Genomic DNA, 20428 nt, shown 5'->3' on the forward strand with positions numbered 1-20428 from the left:
AAAGTTTGAGGTAATGTGACTGATCTGAATTTCAAATATGCATTTACCGATGATTTTATGAAATTGTGGTCGGCAATTAGACGGGCTTATGAAGCCACTTTTAATGAAAAATAAGAGGAAAACACTTGTTTAATTGACCTGTATTCTTATCTTGTGTAACTATATTATGATCCATATGAACTAACACAAATCGTGCTGTAAAAACAGCAGTTGTTATATACCGGTTAAAGTATGTATATATGTATTGTGCAAAAAAGTAATAAGTTGCAAGTTCATAATTTTTCTATAAGTGAATTATTGTTGTTCTTTCCAGAAAATCATTTTGTCATATTCATGGATAATTAAATAACTGAATAATAAATTTATTCTAGACGTAATTAGATTGTCGAGGTCACATACTCATGTCTTTGTTAGTGAAATTTTTAAACAAAAACATTACCTAACTGTTGTTCAACAATTTATGTAAAATCTGTGTTAACACTAAATATTATCATGAAAGTAATCTTATGAAAATCAGTTTTACATACTTTTCGTGTAATGAAAAACAGTGAAAATTCTCTTACGCCTGTAGCCATTTATAATGTTATTCCTACCTACAATGATAAGGGCTGAACCATTATATTTATCGAGGTGATAAGTAATGAATCGTTGTAATATGATAATGGACTTTTTACAACTTGGTGCTTAATAGATAACCCAACGCACGTCAGTCTCGGAACTTGGTGATACGGTACTGGTTGTTGGCGAATAATACAATGTAAAGTAAATAAAAACCAAAAAAATAATTTAATTACATTTCGCTATAATATTTATTTATTTATTTTTATCAAAGTTGTGCACTTAGTTTTGTGCTGTCTTTTAGGATATATTATGTTAATTGTACTAAAAATAAAAAATTCATGTTTAAAAAATTTCCGCGAAAATTTTTCAGGTAGTTTCCATTGAGAACTTTTCGCCTTGTGTCGTCATGATATGTCATATTGTGCAAAAGATGCGATTAATGTATTGTAAAAATTGTAGAAAGTCATCTTCGTATGTTACAAAAAAGAGCGGACTTAGTTTTGAGCCATATAGGACAACTATCTCCAATATGATTGGATCTAACGAAGGCAATTAATTGAATTCAAACTTTTGAATTTACAACACTGAAAGTATGAGAGAGATCCTAAATCATTCTTAAACACTATGTAACGGTCAAAGTTCAAATCTGAATTAGCATTCAATCAAGTTCCCTTGATTGTAAGCGCATCACAGAGTACAGAGTCGTGTACGATTATTTAAAATTATTTTATTCTAAGTGTAATAGGTTGACCTGTACAAAATAAAATAATCGTAATATATAAACATTAAAAGGAAATTAATGAAACACCATATTTTTCAGGTTTTATTAATACATGATTCTAAGGCATTATCCTTGCTTGCAAAAATTTTAACATTAGTGTTTTTTAATCGACTACTTGGCGGCACACTACGAATTCGGAATTATTTGAACTTGGTGGGATTTGACCCGAAATGTTTAAAACAATAGCAGCGATTTAAATACGATTAGTAAAAATAAGAGTGATAATAATTAACAGTTGGCAAATGTGCTCTAAACTACATTAGAACTGCATGGTGTTTTAAAAAAAAAAATTGATAATTGATAAATGCACAACCGTCAAGATTCACGATCTTAGGATCTCTTTTATTAAAATTGACCGAAACAGATAAAATTTCATTAGTTTCCAAAACATAAACTATGGTCGATGCAAATTGTCTGTGAACGTACGTAACAGACCCCTTTTACCTCTCGGTAAACTACAAGTCCTAATATAGTGATTAAAAATGTAGACTTTACTGAACTTGCTGTCGAGACGGAAAAAAATTTATCTGAATAGCTTTCGACCAATTTTTTAACAATTTAAAAGAATGTTTCATGAAAGGATATCCTTGTAATTCAGAAGCGCGGTTATACGTAAAGTTTTACTTTATATTAACCACAGTTACATGTTTAAAAAATTACAGGTGCACTTCTTTCAAAATTCTTCTTGGTATTTCGAATTTAATTTTGATTTTCTTCATCCTTTACCGGCAAAAACAAAACGTATTATAGACAATATCAATAAGCATACTTTTGAGAATAAACCCTGAGCTTGAGAATATTCTATGGGTCTAATTCCAAAACATAATCTTATTATCTTGTCTCGTGGGCACGTGAAGGCCGTACCACCAGCGGCGGTTCATCTCGTTATGCAGATGCGGACGCCCGCACAATTATCTTCACCACAGGAGGTACGCATCGTAGACATTGTCAAGTACATACAATCGCTGAAACCGCCGGAGGATCCGACCATGTACTCCATATTTAGTGATCACCTGTTCAATACGCTTTGACGCCGCTTTGTATTGTTTTTAGCGTAGCATATAAGTTCGGCGCTGTGTCAATGGTGTCGGGCATCCTGGGCGTCCCGGCGGGCAGTTTCGTGGCGCAGCATTTGCGCCACCGCTACCCGCGTATAGACGCCCACTTGTGCGGCATCGGCCTGCTCTTGTCCACTCCGATGGTGTTCGCTGCCTGCCTTTCGGCCTCGTACAGCACGAATCTCTGTTTCACTTTCGTTTTTTTCGGTGAATTCTTCCTAAATCTGACGTGGTCCATCGTAGCCGATATCCTGCTGGTAAGAATCGACACGCGGGGGCGGCGGCGACGGCAGCGGCGTCAGATATACAGGGTGTTTTTACTAGTTTATTGTGGCCATTAGGGGAAAAAATTGTTATATGTTTATGTTTAGTGTAAGCGACACCTGAGAGTGAGCTCGTTTCGAAAGATATGCCATTTGTGCTGGTAGTGGGCGTATCGCTACCTGATTAAAGTAACAAAAGGAAGAAGGCTAATTTGGTTGATTTCTCATATGTTGTTTTTGTTTTTAGCATGAACTCTATATTGTCATGAAATAATAGTTATTTATTGAAATAAGCGTTATTATTGCCGGTTTTTTGACATATCGATACCGATTTTACGTTGAGTAAATTCTTATTTATGTATTTTTTAAAAACAAGAACAGAGAAGATTCCCAAAAATTACGACCGACATAACTGATTGTAATGATGTGACCAACTGCAAAAAGCTGCCAATTACAGCTGTAACACTTGTTTTCTACATTCTTTAGATTCCCTTCTCTTTCGTGTCGTAAGATATTTTAATTTGCTCCGACCTTTGCGTAGGAGTATTTAAATCCATTACTGTCACTTTATTAACAAAAAAGAAATTACAGAAAAAAATTTGCTACCACGATGGTACTGGCAGATCAAGCCTTATGTACACATACTATTGTCCCTTCTTTTTTTCCTAAAACGACTAGCTTTATTGGTAGACTACTATATAGTATACATTAAATATGTGCCAAAACGTAGACGAGGACCGTTTTTTTTTTGTACTAAATTAATCATAACTGAACAAAATTATCCATTTCATTAAATACATATTCTATAAATCAAAAATTGTACACACAAAATGTAATTTTAAAGAAAATGTATTTTTCAAACTTATTAAACAATAATAAAATAAGTGGTGATAAAATTCCGCAAAATGACAAAATATTTATGTAAAAGTATACAAAATAATCTCGACACATTAAATAAAATATAAAAAAAAATTAATATTGTATTATAAAATAAATAACAACGCCTTTAATTACGTCAATTCGCCTAGATCCTAAATTGCATGCTCAAAATCCGAATTCAAAACATAAAATTAATTTTGTACTAATCAAATTATTGCTTCAACGATAAAATATCTGTAGTTTGTTCAAAGAAAACACATAATTTTCTTACTGCAGTTTGATTGAAGTTGGTATAGTTTAGGAAATATCGTTGTACCCTATAAAATTTTATTGATAATAACGAGGCGGACTATTTACAATGGTAAGAAATATTTATGGCTCACACCAGTCCACCCGAATTTGTCCGTGAGTAACGATGGTCCCTGTCCGGACCTGAATTATTCTGCTTTCTAACATCTGCGGATTACCGCCACGCGACAACTTTAAGTTGTAAATATCTCTTGCTATTGTACCACTGTCCGTCTCGTTATTGTCAATAAAATTTTATAGGGTACAACGATATATCCTAAACTATACGATATTTTAATATTTACATCTAACACTTACTAAAAAATACAATAAGATTGCAAGCGACTCTTTTGCAGTGAAATACGAGTTTTAAATGTGTTGATACCATATTAAAATTGAACAATACGTCCATGTTTACTCAGTTATTAGCGTCCTTAATTTCACGAAGCAAGAAAATTTTAGCCAATGCAAAAATGCATTTATTTATCTTGGCAGCAGGAACTGCCTAAAAATTTAACGTAATTTTATAAACGTTAAATGTAAATGAACGAGTATAAACCCAGCATGAATGAAACATCAAATTATGACAAAAAATCCACTTTAACCACGAATGGAACGACTTCACTTGTAGTCTGACCAAAATAAGTACGTACTACATCTTGAGTGGAAGCTTAAATACCGTGCAATCAAAAAAGAAAAGAATTATCTGGGCCGTGTCATAATTTTAAATCAATTGTATTGTCCAATTCATAAATAAGCATTTAAGTTTCAATTTCACCGTGCTTGAAGCCTTTCACATATTCTGTTTTAATGTTCCGTTGTCTTTCACAAGTAGTTAAAAAAAAAGTAACCTAAGTATTTTTGCCATCATTTGAAATTGTCGATTTTATCATTTCCCGTGACATTTGTTTTTAAGTTTCTCAGAATTTCATATTATGTATTTACGGAATATCATTGTTTTCCACAGCAGCAGATATTTTTTCATTCATCAGTGCGAATTTGTCGAAACAAATTATAAATACCTACTAGTTGTTTAATTCTGTCCATTGTTTAAAAATAAATCGACACAAATTATGTAATGCAAAACAAAGTTTACATAACAGAAACAATAGTTTTTAAATAGTAATTTGCATGCTTCTTTTAGATTAATATTAATTAATTACAGTGTTGACATGATGTCACATTTACATAAAAAAAAGTCAAATATTTTTAACTTCGATACACATTAACGTTCATAGTGTAGAAACATCTTTTTACAAGATATTAAACACATAGTCAGCTCTAATTTACTTGGTTTTTATTCATACGGTATTATACAATTACATCAATACTTACCTACTTACTGATTTAATTTTTTGTGCTCAATACATTTCAGTAACACTGAAAATAATTTTTGTAATAGGTTATATGTAGATTCATAACAAAAATATTCCGTACATGAGAGGGTAAGTATTGCTTTAACTTTTTTTGCAAGAATTTCCACGTACCAAAAATATTAGTTGACAAAATATGTTTAGTCTCACCTTCATTACGTCTTCTTTCTTTGATAACGTTAGTCGAGTTAAAAAAGATTTCAAATGATAAAACGTTACACAGATGTGGTACACATTTTTTTACAACTGTATTTTAACAGTCAAAATAGCAAAATCTATTTATGTTTATCTAACAATGACAATTTTAGTTCTTCATCGTGTCATATCGTGTAAATTTTTCACTGTTTTAATAAAGCTCTTGATAACAAAGTGAGTAATTTTGCAATTTTTGACTTGAAATAAGAAACATGAAAAAAAGCACTTTAGTAATTCAGTTACTCTAAACACATTACTTGGAGCCAAAATACATTGTCGAAACTACTGTAAACAACATAAAAAAGCCTTTAAAAAAGGAAAAGCACAAACTAAGTTGAATAATAAGCGACTTTTGATAGTTGTACGAAAAACATTTGGTATGCAATATGTGTTAATTATTTTTAAATTCAAACACTTTACGATGTAATTTTATTAAATAACTCAACGTATAAAAAAAATAAAATTGAAAAAAAATCTGTTGTCATTTTTACTTAAAAAAACGGGTGTCATTTGATCTTTTCCAGTAACAAGTACAGATTTATATTAATAAATAGAGTTCAAAATTTTGTGCCAAACATAAACACTGCATTATTCAAATTTCGAGAATGTATATGAATTTTTTAATGAACATGAATCGGTTTTCTTCAAATTTTGATACATATGGGTTAAAGAAACAAAAGTGGCAACTCCTGAGAAACGAAATAACGTAATGGATTCTTGTTCCTCTTGGGAAAGCATCAAAAACAAAAAGCATTTTTGATTCGCCCTGTATATAGTATGTAATTTGTGTCGTCCTCACCGCCCTCTGACCGTTGTTACGTGATGTTTCAGCTCGACGTTTATATTCGGGGCGATAACGATCCTGGCGGGCTTGGTCGGTTTAACTCTGGGCTGCTATTTAAGTCAAAAATTGAAACCTAAATATCCCAGAGTTGATCCAATTATTTGCGCAGTGGGTCTACTTATATCAGCACCGTTACTACTAGGGACCACCTTCGCCGCCACCTATAACATCGCCCTGTGTTACGTACTTTTGTTCCTTGGACAGGTTGCGTTGAATCTCAATTGGTCGATAGTCAGTGATATTTTGCTGGTAAGAAACAAAAACAGAATCCATTATTATCCAAATTTCAATTCAGTTTACGTTACCACCGTATCCTCTTGTGTATAATTTTATTTTCCTAAATAATTGGTTGTGGAATTTTCAGTTTAACTTTCCTTTCTTTGTTTTCGACTTTACGATTCCTTTTGTGTTAATATCCTTGCACTGATGTTTGAGATATTATTTTATGTTTGCATCATGTCCTTTGGTTTGTTAGAAGTAAACAAATTTTATAACTTTTTTTTTTCTAGAATGTATGTCACACCGCTAATTTTGTTTATTTTGTCCTCAGAGAATACTTAAAATGCAAGTATTAGCAAAAATTTGAACACCATGTTTTAGTAACAGTTTTAATAATAATAAAAATATTTCAGTTTTATGTAACATTAAGTTAAAGAACGGACGATCTAAAATTTCATTAATAAATCTTTTAAATATATAAAAAAAATCGCACTTTGTGTAATACTATAGTAAGCCAGAAATACTTGAGGCGATCAATTTAGTCGATACTTTTTAATTTTGCATATCAAATGCAAACATTGAAAACAATGTTTCTTTTCGTTATGGAAATATTATAATGTAAAAATCATTTCGAATTCAGTTCAGGAACACTGGGCAATTTTGAAATCACTTTACAATCAAACCTTCTGAAAGATCGCTTTGTACAGTGATACTTACCCAACGTGTTATTATTACCGCAATACCAAGAAATTTCAGTGCACGGGAAAGATAATTACGTGTTTCGAGACATTTTACAGCAAATATTGTCTAAATGAATCATTGAGACCTTAAACCCCAGTTAATTTTTGCATTATTTCTGTTGGTACAAGCGTTAAAATAGTTACCTACTGTCTACTAAAATATTGGATGTTTCATATTTGTTTTACAGGCTGTACATACCTCACGTATAGTTTATAGCATGCGATAAAATCCAGGTTTAATAAACGGATGGTTATAGGCCAAATTCAACATTTCAATATCAACCTCTTTTTTTATAGTTTTAAATTCAGTCTTTTATATCCTTGGAACGAAAATTTATTATTTCATTTGTATGCTGGTGTGTGTGTATATTTTTTAGTACTAGCTGTGAAATTAAAAACAATAATAGGCGTCCCCTTGCTGAATAATAAACATAAGTAAAATTATTAATTAATAGAAAGATCATATTTTGTAGCCCGCATAATTTGCAAAAAGAAATGAAACACGTACTTAATGCCCATTAGTCTTCCGTTTTTTTTTCGCTTGACAATAAAAAAACTTTTCGAAGTTTAAAAAAATGATTGCAATATTCTATCGCCATAAAACAAATGAAATTTTGAATATAACATTCAGTTGAAAACTACTAGTTGTATGCATGTATCCAATAAAAGATGTACTGAAAAGTTGTTACAAAAATATCACATGATTTTGTAATTGGGACATTTTTTTTTTTGTATTTTGTAATTATTTTATAATGTTTTTTAGTTTTCCTAGTAAGTATAAACAAAATTTTAACAATTTCCTCCTGTTTTCTTGTACGTAGTTGTTTTTATGATGCTATTACAACATGATGTTCAAATAATCTGTGAACAGTAAAAATATCACTCACTGGTACCCCAAACGCATGATACCCCAAAAAAAAATTTGTGAGATCGACTGCAATAATTAACTTAGAATTCCCTTTTCTTTAAATAAGATGTCTGTTTTTGTTTTCTTCCACTAATTAAGTTTAGATTTGTGAAGGTAATTTATAATAAAAATTCTCATTAACAACAGTAGATCACTATAATACTACTTTAATATTGTTTGTAGAAAACGACGAGCTGAAACAAGCGTGCACCAACACTACAATTTATTTAAATATACTCTTCATTATCATCTCATTTATGTTTTCATTTCAAACATTGCAGTCATTTCTCATCAAATATTTAATGGTACTGCCGTTTTGTTAGATAAATGTTTGTATTAGAGTTCCTTGCACTTACCATTTGTTAGTTTTTCAGTTATTTGTTTCATACTTCGTTTTATAAGAATATATTACTTTTAATTCTCAATTGTTGGAATCTAATAACTATGTTTTGCAGTATGTTGTATTACCTACAAGAAGGTCTACCGCTGAGGGCTTGCAGTTACTAGTTTCACACGCCTTGGGAGATGCAGGAAGTCCCTACTTAATTGGTGTTGTAAGTGTACTTGACGTTTGGATAACTTGATCTAATTTTATATTACTAGATGTCCGAAGCTATCCTCAACTTGCTCAATAAATCGTCAAAGAACGAATGGAACGATTTTAAATCCCTTCAGTATGCTCTGTTCACAACTTGTTTTGTTGAAATTCTAGGAGCATTATTTTTCTTAGTTAATGCTTTATACATATTACATGATAAACAAAAAGTCGAGAAGGCTATTCAAGGTGAGTACCTTAAAAAAGTTGACGTTGTATATCGGGGCGCTTTTCCTAGTAACTAATCAGAATAGGAGTAATATCCTTTATGAAGTAGCTATAACTCTAACTCACTCTATGACTCGTACAATGTAATAATTTGTAAAAAAAAATAATTAAAGAAAATATCTTCAAATTGTAGCGTTTTTATTGTAATAACTTTGTAAAGGAATTGTTTTTATTTGTGTCTGATTAGTCTTTTTTCTCTCCGTTTTGATTAACGCAATATGCATTGTGCAGAGGTTATGGATAGTGGCAGTTCTGCTCGAGGGCAACTGGTATCCATTGAAACAGCTCATAGTGTACGTTATTTTTTTTATTTGTACTAAGGTGCAGGGTTCTCACGCTTTACTACTTTTGCATTGTTTGTGAATTGTTAAGTTTGATTTGATTTTTTTTATTGCAGCAAATTCCCAACAACTCTTAGCAGATAGCTTAGAAACCGAAAATCCTCCCTGATTGGTGTATTAAATATTAGTTCGAGGTAAATCACCGAGGATATTGAAAAAATTATCCTATGTAGTTTATGCCTATTTAGTCAGAGCGTGCGAAATTCGTCGAATAACGTGATCGCGTTATTTATGTACTTTTAAATTGTGAATGTGCGTAATGTGTGATTCTAGAACTTTTGTGTGTAAATAAATAGCTAGAGTGAAATTATTTATAAGACTAATTATTCAAATTTATTGATAAAAACTTTCCAATCATTTGTACTATTTGAAAGAACTTTGGGCTTCCCTTATAATTTTTGAAGTAAGGCAAAAAGACTGATTTAATGTTTTCCGTCATTTCCAAATAATGTGGTAAACTAATTATTTATGTGTGATCACCCTATTTGTACAATCGTATAAGTCGGACAAAAAACGTTTCTTAAAAATCAGTAACAAATGATCATTTATCTCACATTTTATTTATTGTAAAATGTTATTCTAAAAATTGAAAATAAATAAATTCCATATAGTTGTCTTGTTTTATTAGATGCATAATCCTTTGCGTCTGCCTCAAGCGTCGTTACCGAAGTAACTAGCTAATAACTAGGAATAGGCGGTCGAATTTTAAGCGCTTCGTACCACAGCAGACCACTGGGTCGCAGCCAATGATACGTCTCGCGAAAAACATGAGAAAATGTTAACTGGACGTCAGTTAATAATTATGAAATCCATATCCACGAAATAATAATTTTCAAATGTCGGTTTCGTTGAAAATAAAACTATTTGCGTAAATTATCAAAGAATACACAATTGAAAAGCGAGAAGCGGTTAAGGCAAGGCTACAGCGGCCTGCACTGTTTGCTTGATCGAACGGCTAGTGGGGATTACTAAATTTCGACCATCCAGCTCTACTAATAACTATTGTTTGTAGTAAAATAAGTTTTAAGTTTAAAAACACAATCGGACAGGATGTTACACTTTAAGGCAAGTAGCATGGGACAGGAGTTATTGCTGCTGCCATCCTACCTAAATTGTGTTTAACTGGGCTATATAAGTCATAAGAGCAGCTGTTTCATTTTATCGTAGACAAATAATACATTTATATATTCCACATAGTGCTTGTACTGCAGATACTGATAACAGGTATTAGAAGTCATTTTCTTAGAGCCCCGTGAATGTGTTGTTCTTTTTAACGAAAATTAGTGCATTTTCATAATTCACTATGCATTATATCCTTGATATTAAGTTTATTGTTATCACTAAAAAAGAGTACCACATGTCCATTCAAAGAACGGTATTAAGTATACTAAAACATAAATATCGCTTTTGATTAATTGGTGCTTATGATTTTCAATAAACAGTATCAATGTTTCATTTATCAATTTTGCTATCTATGCGAGGGAAAGTCATTTAACGCTGTTAAAAATATTTAAACCAAAACTTTTATTTCCAAAAAAAAAAATACAGAGTAACATTCAGTTTGTAAAAAAATTGGCTTTTTTAACGAAATTAACAAATAAAATTGAAATTTTCGAGACGAATATTACAACCTACAAACAGACCATTTTCATTCTTTCTTTTTAATTCCGCGTTGTAGACAATGACAAAGGCGGCAGCAGTTTTCTGATGTGACATTTTATTTTTCAAAAACTTTTGAAACTGTGGGGACAATCCGTTTTTGATAATATTGCACCGCACGTATCAAAATTATATACTATCCAAAATTGATATTATCTGAAAAAATTGATAAAGGACAAAAAACTACAGGCTTTTTCCAGTTATGATCAATACTTACTATAAATGCAACATCACTTCTGAGATAAATGTGCAGAAAAAGACCTTTTCTTTTACAATGCTTTCAATTACATATTATTAATCAATTAGGATAAATAAATGATGATCAACGGCATGTCTGTTCAGTTACCTGTATGTATACGAAGTTATCAAAAATGTTGTCATTACCTTTACCAATATTTGAAACAAGAATTTTTACCAGTTTCACTTTGTATAAACAATTGCGATGGTAATAATTGGGTAGGTAATTGCTAACTTATACACTATAGATAGAATAGTCCATAGGCGTGTAGGTAAACAAAACTTTCGTAAACGTACGATATATTGAATAGAAAAATATTATCACAAAAACGTGACATTTGAACATATGAACATATTAAGTACTTGAAGTATGTACTTACCAAATACTATACACAAAAAACATGTATAAACAAAAAAATAACAAATACTTTATGGTAATAGAGTTGTAAAAGGTTTAAACAACGTTAAAAAACTATAAATCACATTTTAGACATGTTCATGATCAGGTCAATTCATTCTGGGCCTTTTTTCTGGGTAAAGTGTTCCACTGGAGCGTTCAGAATCAGACTCTTCAAATGTTCCTATCATTAACTGTTCAACGCTGTGTTTCATTCTCTTATCCTAAACAACATCTATATTATTTAAATTTCGGTTGAACAAAGCATACATTACAATTTCTATCCAGTCATGCCTGAAAATTCCAGTCGTTGATATGCGCCGCTCTGGGTCTATAGTAAGCATTTTTCGAATTAAATCTTTGGCAGAAACTGAAACACCCTTCCAAGCTTTACTAACCCATCCAATTTGTCCAGCAACAATTTTTCGGGCTATAGCATCTCTGTCAGGTCCTCTACAAAATAAAGAAAAATAATATTTATAGCGAAGTTTATTCGTAAGCAACCGGGTACTATTTTGGAAAAAACATCCTGGGAAAGTGTTATAGGGTATCTTGTAATAAGTCTCATTATATCGTTAAAACTGTAATTAAGTTAATCTTGAAGATTTTGTACGAAATACAGTCAACTTGACGAAGGAAATTCCATAAAAATATTTTCTCGAAGTTCAAGATTCTATGGATACGTCTGATGTCTACATCTGTTGACAATTTTACTTGACATTTAATCTCCATAGTTTAAATACCATTAAATTTTACGTGTACTTTAAGATCATCCCATAGATAATATAACATTAATTAAAACTTGTCTGTTACAGCAAAAATGAGAGGGATCATCTCAACATTTTACTGAGTAAATTTCGTTTCTTTTTTTTTTTCTATTCTGATATATACAGTCGGGGCCAAGAAATCTTGGACGTCATTTTCCTGTTATTTTGAAAATTTTTGATGTAGTACATATATGCCTTATTGTTGTCACTTTGACGTTTAAAGCTTAAAAGATTTGTAACGTCACATCCAGTGTTAACATGCCCGCAATGTCAAAAATTAAAAAAAAAAAAAGATTATAATACCCAAAGGCGTTCCACACTTTGTAACGGTGGAATAACATTGACGTCCAAACTACTTTGAAATCTTGCTAATTTACCGGGTTGTAAGAATAGAATTTAGTAAATGCTGATACTTTAATTAAAAAAGATAAAGTAGTGCAAAGTGTGGGAGTGATTAAAAATCTAACATACATAAAATATGTCACATCCTAGAGGACAAGGCATGTAATGCCTAAATTTTTGAAACAATTTTTTTTTGTTATATTTTCATTTCCAGAGAGGCAATGAAACCTCAACAACACATGAAATTTGATATTTATAAAAATGGACCTGTTACAAAACTTCCCTGATAACTCATGAAATAACGACTTTTTTGTTCTACTTAAATTTGCAAATAATTAAACTGTTAAAAATTTTAAATTAATTTACAAAAATTGTATTTTTTTTGTGTAACTCAATCTGAGGTAAATATAAATACTTACCTGAAAGGAAGCGTCCTACTTAACATATAAAACAAAATGACACCACAACTCCAGATGTCGATCTTTTTATTGTATTTTTCGGAAGACTTAAGGACTTCTGGGGCAGCATAGCTAACTGTTCCACATACTGTCTCCATCATACTTGTGTCATCCAAGATTTTGCTTAGACCAAAATCAGAAACTTTTATCATTGGAAATGGTGTGTCACTACATAATAAAACATTTTCTGGCTGAAAAAAAGAATAATCTTCATGAGCAACATTTTTTTCAATGACTGTTTTGATTACTTTTAAGTCGCGATGTGTTACTCCATTTAGATGTAGGTATCTCACAGCTTGTAAAATCTGATAAAATATAAACTTGACTTCACCTTCTGGAAATGGGGCTGAAGAAAGAATTCTACTTGTAAGCTCCCCACCAGACATATATTCTAACACCAAAAAAACTTCTCTATCACTTTCAAAAACCTCTTTCATTTGGATAATAAAAGCCTGTAAGACAACTTTATTAAACTTACGAAGTTTTAAAATAACATCCACCCACATGTGAGAAGCTGGTTAAAATTTCAATTTCAGTCTTGACTTTTTCAGGGGGACTAATATGACCTTCAACATTACCACTCGATTTTGCTTTATTTAGTCTTTTAATGGCAAATTTCTCGCAAGTTTGCTAAAATATTTTAAAATAACACTACTGTGGCGGTTTATATTAATAAAGAACCTTGTCATATGCTAAATGAACCTCTCCAAATGCACCGCGCCCAATCCTCTTGGAAATAAAATATTTGCTCATTTCTTCAGGATAATTGTAGTCTTCAATATTAATATTTGAACTAAAATAGTATACTACAAAAAAAAAAACACATCATTATGTTAATACATGTAATGGAGGTTTACTTCGTGTGCTAGGATGCCCAATAGAAATGATATCACCATCGCTGATAATATGTCTATTATTTCTTCCTACTTTTTCACTATTTATAAATGTGCCATTTTTACTCAAATCGATTAAATACACCATGTCATCTTCTTTAACAATTTGAAAATGCACCTTGCTAACATTAAGAAGTTGAGGGAAATTTTGTTTATCGATCTGCAACGTGCAATTTGGGGCTCTGCCAAATGTGAACGTCGACTCAGTTAAATCTACAAGCATGTGAAAACAGTTGATTTTTCAGTCTTTCCACTTTTTGATATTATTAGTACCACTTCTCGAAATATGAACCTCAATGTATACCAAACAATAAAAACCAAAGGCTATTAGTTTGAAAATGTACTTACCAACTGACGCTAACGTTTTTAAAAAACCACACAAACGGCCCCAAGGTTTTATGATATCAATTTCAGGTTCTTGGGAGGATTCTATATAATCTTCTTGAGTTTGAGTTCCTGGTAGGTCCTCCATAATTCAACAGGTAATTCAACACTACTTTCGCTTGATTTGGAAAAACACAAACAACAAAATATACGTTGAACAAATAATAGGTGTAAAGGTTATATAACTATAAAAAATATGGCACATAAATAAAACAAACGTGCAGAAAATATGTTCTGCTCTTTAACCACTGTCTTTAACTGTCGGACATGTTTTCACTGAAGCCAAAAAGCGCGAAACTGACGATCCTGGTTGGTTGGAAAACAACGTGGTGCACGAATGCTGACCAATGCATTCTTTCGCCATTATGGCGGCACATTTAAAATATATATTACGATTATCGAACCTTCATTCGATTTTAGTAAAACGTGTGCGTGTGTGTGTCACAAATTATACCACTATCAAAATTAAATTATTCAAATTGCAATATGCAATGTTCGCATAAAACCAGAAAATACAAATTAATAAAAACGAAGTCAATTTCACTATTTCCACTATCGATATTCTCATCACATCTACAACTTCGTCTAACACCTTCTTCTCTTTTCTTTTTTTTTAATTAGCTCACATGTAAATTTAGTAGGTCGAGAGATTTACATTAAAAATCGATTATACGGTGTCCCAAATAAAACTCTACGCAATTAGTTTTAGCTTAGAGGAGGAATTAAGCACATTGCAAATATGACGCATTTATAACGTCGACGTCGTGACGCAAACCCTGTTTTTTTTCTTGTTATTATATTATATTAGTATAATATTGTGGTGTCAAAATTTGAATTAAAATTTCGCACTGAAAAAAAAGCACCGGCGCGAAATCGCATTTAAATAATTTGAATTTGAAAAAAAAAATCGTTAAACATAGGCAATGTGTAACCTGGTGTAACTTTGGTTTCTTTCTGGTAGTTTTGAGCTCCTTTAGCGAATTTATGGGTAGTAATCTGCTAAGAGGGTTGGTAGTGAAACAGACTTGCTTGGTAGAGAATTGATGATATGCGTCATTGTTCGTTTATTTGGTGCATTGATTAAATACATATGTATTTAATCAATGTTTGGTGTAAATGAAAGCACGCGGTAAGGTAACTAGAATAAGTTTGGTTTGATAGTTAACCCTCCTTTTCATGCGTGGGTCTGTGAGTCCCAAGTAGAAACTATGAATAAAAACGTAAATAATTTTTTTCACAGATTCAGATTTTCAGCTTCTAGACTTCATCTCAAAAATAAGCTCTTAAAATTGTATTCAATTATCTTATGTAGTAAAAAAAAGTACTGAAATGTTCTGCAAGACCCCACCCGTGCTTTTATGTAATTTTATGTGGCGGCAACGCGATATTTTATTTTGTGCAATACTAACTTTGCTGACCGTTGATGATATCTGGAACTCTATAAACACTTCTCCGCATTTGCAAGCCATTATTTTTTAAACCACGTGAGCTATAATATCTATAAATTCACGTACTTTTTGCATACAAAACGGTAAACACGACTTTTTTGTAAAGTTTTTAAGGCTTTGCTTTGTTTGGAGTGTTTGAACCATGTGATAGCATGCTGTACTGAGTGTCAAGAAAAATTTAATTATCCAAACTGACGACGCTTTTGGCCCATCATTCGAAAGATACCGCACGGATATAAACAACTTGATTCTTTTAAGATTTTCATGGCCAATATCTCTGTTAGTTATGAACGGATTTGTATAAAATTTAAAAAGTACATAATATGTATTGTTACGTTAACCGGGTGAATAAAATCCGGCGTGAATTAAAACGCAACAATTTGTTCCTTACTAACTCGAATATACACGACAACGATTATATACAGAAATTATTCCTGCAAATTTCACCGGACGCTCTTGACTCCACTAGCTGAACGACGGTGGCCTCTATTTAAATCCCCGCATTCCTCTAGACGGATCTCGAACGCCGCTTCTAGGTTTTTTCTAGACCCCGCAAAGACCAGAAAGTTCTCGACGGCCATAGGCGTCGTACCGGGGCGGCGTAAGGGTGTATTTCGTAACATTGCTCCCTCTTTAGTTCTGATCGTCCCGATCAGAAACGTCAACGGCGCTGCTGTTGTAAGTACTTCCTGAAGCGGTTTAAATGGACGATTTTCATTTTCGTCTTCGGCCCTCGTCGAATTCTGTAAACGACAGCGTTGATTCTTGTCATGACAGTATATGGACCTTCCCAGTCTGGTGACAACTTCGGGCAACGCCCTTTTCTTCTTCGGGGATTATAAAGCCATACCAAACCCTCTGCCAGGAATCCTACCGAGTTGCTCTTAAGGTCAGCAGCTTCTCCTTCAAGTGATCGACGTAATCTATGACCTCCTTTGGTTCTTCATTCGGAGAGCCGAACAAGATGTCACAAGGTAGACGAAGTTCTCTTCCGAAAACTACCCGCGCCGGTGTCTGACCCGTCATGTCATGGACAGCTGATTGATAAGCCAGTAGGAACAGTGGAAGATGTCGATCCCAATGTTTCTGATGTTCGGCCACCACCTTCAAAAGATGTTCTTCCATGGTACGATTGAACTGTTCTACCATTCCATCTGACTGCGGGTGCAACGGTGTGGTCCGTGTCTTCCGTATCCCTAGTACTTCCGTCACTCTTTGAAATAGGTTTGACTCGAAGTTTCTGCCTTGGTCCGAATGGAGTTCCACTGGGACCCCAAACCTGCTGATCCAATTGTCAATCAGCGTTGTTGCAACCGTCGTGGCTTCTTGGTTCCGTATGGCATAAGCTTCGGGCCATTTACTGAAGTAATCACTGACGACCATTATGTACTTATTACCGTCCTCGGTCACCGGGAAAAGTCCACTGCAATTCTTTCGAAAGGCGAACCGACGTTGTATTGTTGCGTCGGCCGTCTCGCTCTAGTCCTCAGTCCCTTGACCGCCGCACAGGTCGTACATCTCTTGCACCAGCTGTCAACGTCTTCTCGGCAACGGACCCAGTAAAATCTCTTCCTAACTTTAAAAAGGGTCTTGTTGATTCCGAAATGAGCACCAGAACCACCGTTGTGCATTTCTCGGAGTACTTTCTTTGTTCTAATGGCCGGAACAACCAACTGCATGGTGATATGTTTCCCATCCGGACTCTCCCAAGCAATTCATTCTGGACACGCAGGGAGTCCCACTGAGGCCATAACGCCTTGAAAGAGGGTGACTCGTCTGATATTTCCGACCAAACTGGCCGTTCTGCCCCATCTTCTTTCCATTTGAGCAACGGCCCGATATCCACGTCCTCGTTTTGGTCTTTTCTAGGCTGGGCTGTAGTCCATTTTTCGTCTACGGTGACTGCTGTTATCCCACAGTTGAATGACGTTTCACGCTGTTCGATCTTGTCGCAGTGTTTGCAGTTCTTACACGGTCTTCTCGACAAATTGTCCGCATTATTATGGAGCTTACCAGCCCTGTGTCGAATTTTGGAGTGATACTGATGGAGTCGTGCAAGCCATCTAGCCACTTGTCTTTCAGGATTCTTAATCTGAAGGAGCCATGTGAGGGCTGCGTGATCGATTCTAATCAGGTTTCGAAAGTACACTGCTGAAGTATTCGATGATTTTTTTTCTTCCTTGTCCTGCACCTGTGACAATATAGCACCTATTCCGATGTTGCTTGAGTCCGTGTTCAAGATAAACATTCCCGATGATTGAGGATAGGACAGAATATGACTAGAGCATAGTGCGTTCTTCAATTTCTTAAAGGCTGCTTCACATTCAGCAGTCCAATTAAACTGAGACTTCAAATCCGTCAGTCTGTGCAGAGGAGCAGCAATATCAGCAAACCCGTTGACAAACCTTCTGTAGTAAGTGCACAATCCCAAGAAAGTCGGGACTTCGTGTTTATCTCTTGGTCTTGTCCAATCGCGAATCGCATTTATCTTTGTTCCCGTAGTCTTGATCCCATGTGCCGAAACAGTATGCCCCAGAAATTCTACTTCTCTTTCGAGGAGGAGGCACTTCGGATTCAACTTCAAATTTGCCTCTTTCATTTTGCTAAATACTTCAAGGTTGGTCAAGTGCTCCTCAAATGTCTTTCCCATTCCCATCTCCATTAGTCTGTCAAAAGTAGCCGGAGCATTACACAGTCCAAAAGGCATAAGTGTAAATTGATACGAGTCGCTCCCGGCAGAAAAAGCGGTCTTTTCCTTATCTTCTGGATGAATACCAACTTGCCAGTAGCCACTTTTTGAGTCTAACGTGGAAAACCAGGCGAATCCTGATAATGTTGTGAGCGTGTCATCAATTCCTGGAAGCGGGTAACTGTCCTTCTTGGTTACATCGTTTAATTTCCTGTAGTCTACGCAGAATCTCGTCGATCCGTCTTTTTTGGTGACTAGCACTACGGGCGACGACCATGGACTGTTTGACTCCTCTATGACGCCCTCGTCCAACATTTTTCGTACCAGTTCCTCGGTTTCCTCTTGTTTCGCCAAAGGTAGTCTTCGTGGAGCTTGACGGATCGATTACGCGTCTCCGATGTAGCACTATGTTTGTGCGCCCAGAGGACTGTTCGGATGTAAACATTTCACTGTGTTTCTGTAGAAACCCCCTTGCTACTTTCCGCTGATGTTCGGTTAGATGACCATGCTCTAGGCCAGGAATGTCTAAGTTTCTTTTTATTCCTGCATCACTGTTACCAGAAAGATCTTCGTTGTGATGAATTAAATTCGTGACTGGTTCACAGACGGCAAGAACCTCCTCACTCTCGATGTTCATGGTTTTGGGGAAAACATTTGCGACGCGTGTAGGTATGTCACAATCGGCATTAATTAAAGCACTCGCAATCATGAGATTCTTCTTTGGGGGTGTGCGGTGGTTCAATAATGCCTAGGGCAAATCCGGGTTTGAATTCTGCTCTGATTGGAACAATCGTTTCTTCATTCCCTCTAACTTTCACATTCTGGCACGCGATCAATCTTACAGGCTTGGATTCGGTACTGCGTTGATTCAGGGCAAACTCATCATTACCAAGACCGTCAATCCATGGCGGTTAATCAAATCCATTCCCAGAATGAAGTCATCTTCGATGCCAGCCACGACAGCGTCTTCAATCTGATTGTTTCGGATGAAGTCGCTAGGTCTTTAGCTCTCACTAGTCGTCCACGTATAATTAATACCTCAGCGCCAGTATCAATCGTGATTGCTGTGGGAGTTCCATTAATCTTCCCCGGTATAACTGGACTACTGCCTCTGATGAAACTTTCTATCTTCACTTCCTTGGGGGCCTTATTCACACCAGCCAGCACATCCCTCAAAATACTGGCTGTTTTTAGTTTTCTTGCACATTTTGTTGAGATGATCTTTGTTGTGTGTTTCTCCTCGGTGCTGGTGATCGAAGACTTTGAAATCTTGCAGACATTTTGAAGTCATTGTAAGCATGGTAAACTGTTAATCCAAATAAATCTGTTTATTTCCCCCAAAAAATTGATGACGTTATTTCAAAATTTTCCGGAATAAATTCTACCCAAACTGTTCAAAATATGAGTTTTTAGTTTTTACGTATGATTCCTCATAGCATTAATATTTTTTATTGATCAAATTAAGAACGAGTCATCCCATTTTCTCGAAAATGTGAAAATACAAACGTCTTTATTTAATAAGAATTATAATAATGATATTCAGAACATTTTGTCGATTGTAGCTTACTAGTTAATTGTTTTGTTCCTCTGTTTTGAGAGGTCGAACGTATTCAAATCAAACTAATTTCTACGTGACATTCTTCCGATGTATAAACATAAACACTTTCAAGTTGTTTTTCCTATCGAGGATAATCTAAGGACGTACAGTAATGGAGTCCATTGGTCAAAGGCCGTAGCTAGGGGAGGCTAAGGGATGCTTCCCTAGATATAGACAATTTATAATTAACCAAATGTGAATTACAGCATCCAAAAACCAAATAAAATGTAGTGTTTTATTCAATAAATGGAAGTCAGAGCAATAAAAAAGTCTGGACCGTCACAT

General features: G+C 34.2%; 2 protein-coding genes across 4 annotated transcripts in view; one reads left to right on the plus strand and one right to left on the minus strand.

The window, feature by feature from the left end:
* Positions 1 to 9882, plus strand: part of LOC135133251 (protein spinster-like) — a 45546-nt gene extending 35664 nt beyond the window's left edge. The window contains exons 6-10 of one of the 3 annotated variants that reach the window (XM_064061582.1): positions 6230 to 6491; positions 8564 to 8662; positions 8712 to 8892; positions 9163 to 9224; positions 9329 to 9882. In XM_064061582.1, the coding sequence (XP_063917652.1) occupies positions 6230 to 6491; positions 8564 to 8662; positions 8712 to 8892; positions 9163 to 9224; positions 9329 to 9349 (625 nt within the window). In that variant the 3' untranslated portion in view covers positions 9350 to 9882. Of the gene's footprint in view, positions 1 to 2395; positions 2658 to 6229; positions 6492 to 8563; positions 8663 to 8711; positions 8893 to 9162; positions 9225 to 9328 lie in introns of all 3 variants that reach the window. The other 2 variants (XM_064061581.1, XM_064061583.1) reach the window with 2 other exon arrangements.
* A 1602-nt stretch (positions 9883 to 11484) lies between these two features.
* LOC135132089 (ovarian-specific serine/threonine-protein kinase Lok-like) lies at positions 11485 to 14711 on the minus strand. The gene is made up of 8 exons (XM_064060020.1): positions 14374 to 14711; positions 13990 to 14238; positions 13814 to 13938; positions 13637 to 13762; positions 13381 to 13584; positions 13094 to 13323; positions 11841 to 12018; positions 11485 to 11789 (listed from the first exon to the last, which is right to left on the minus strand). The coding sequence occupies exons 1-8, from the start codon at positions 14495 to 14497 to the stop codon at positions 11676 to 11678; spliced, it is 1350 nt and encodes a 449-aa protein (XP_063916090.1). The 5' UTR covers positions 14498 to 14711; the 3' UTR covers positions 11485 to 11675.
* Between the last annotated feature and the right edge of the window lie 5717 nt (positions 14712 to 20428).

The sequence above is a fragment of the Zophobas morio genome, unplaced genomic scaffold (genome assembly GCF_036711695.1).
Source record: "Zophobas morio isolate AGI-343-1 ecotype UQ-CSIRO unplaced genomic scaffold, CSIRO_AGI_Zmor_V1 ptg000021l, whole genome shotgun sequence".
NCBI lineage: Eukaryota > Metazoa > Arthropoda > Insecta > Coleoptera > Tenebrionidae > Zophobas > Zophobas morio.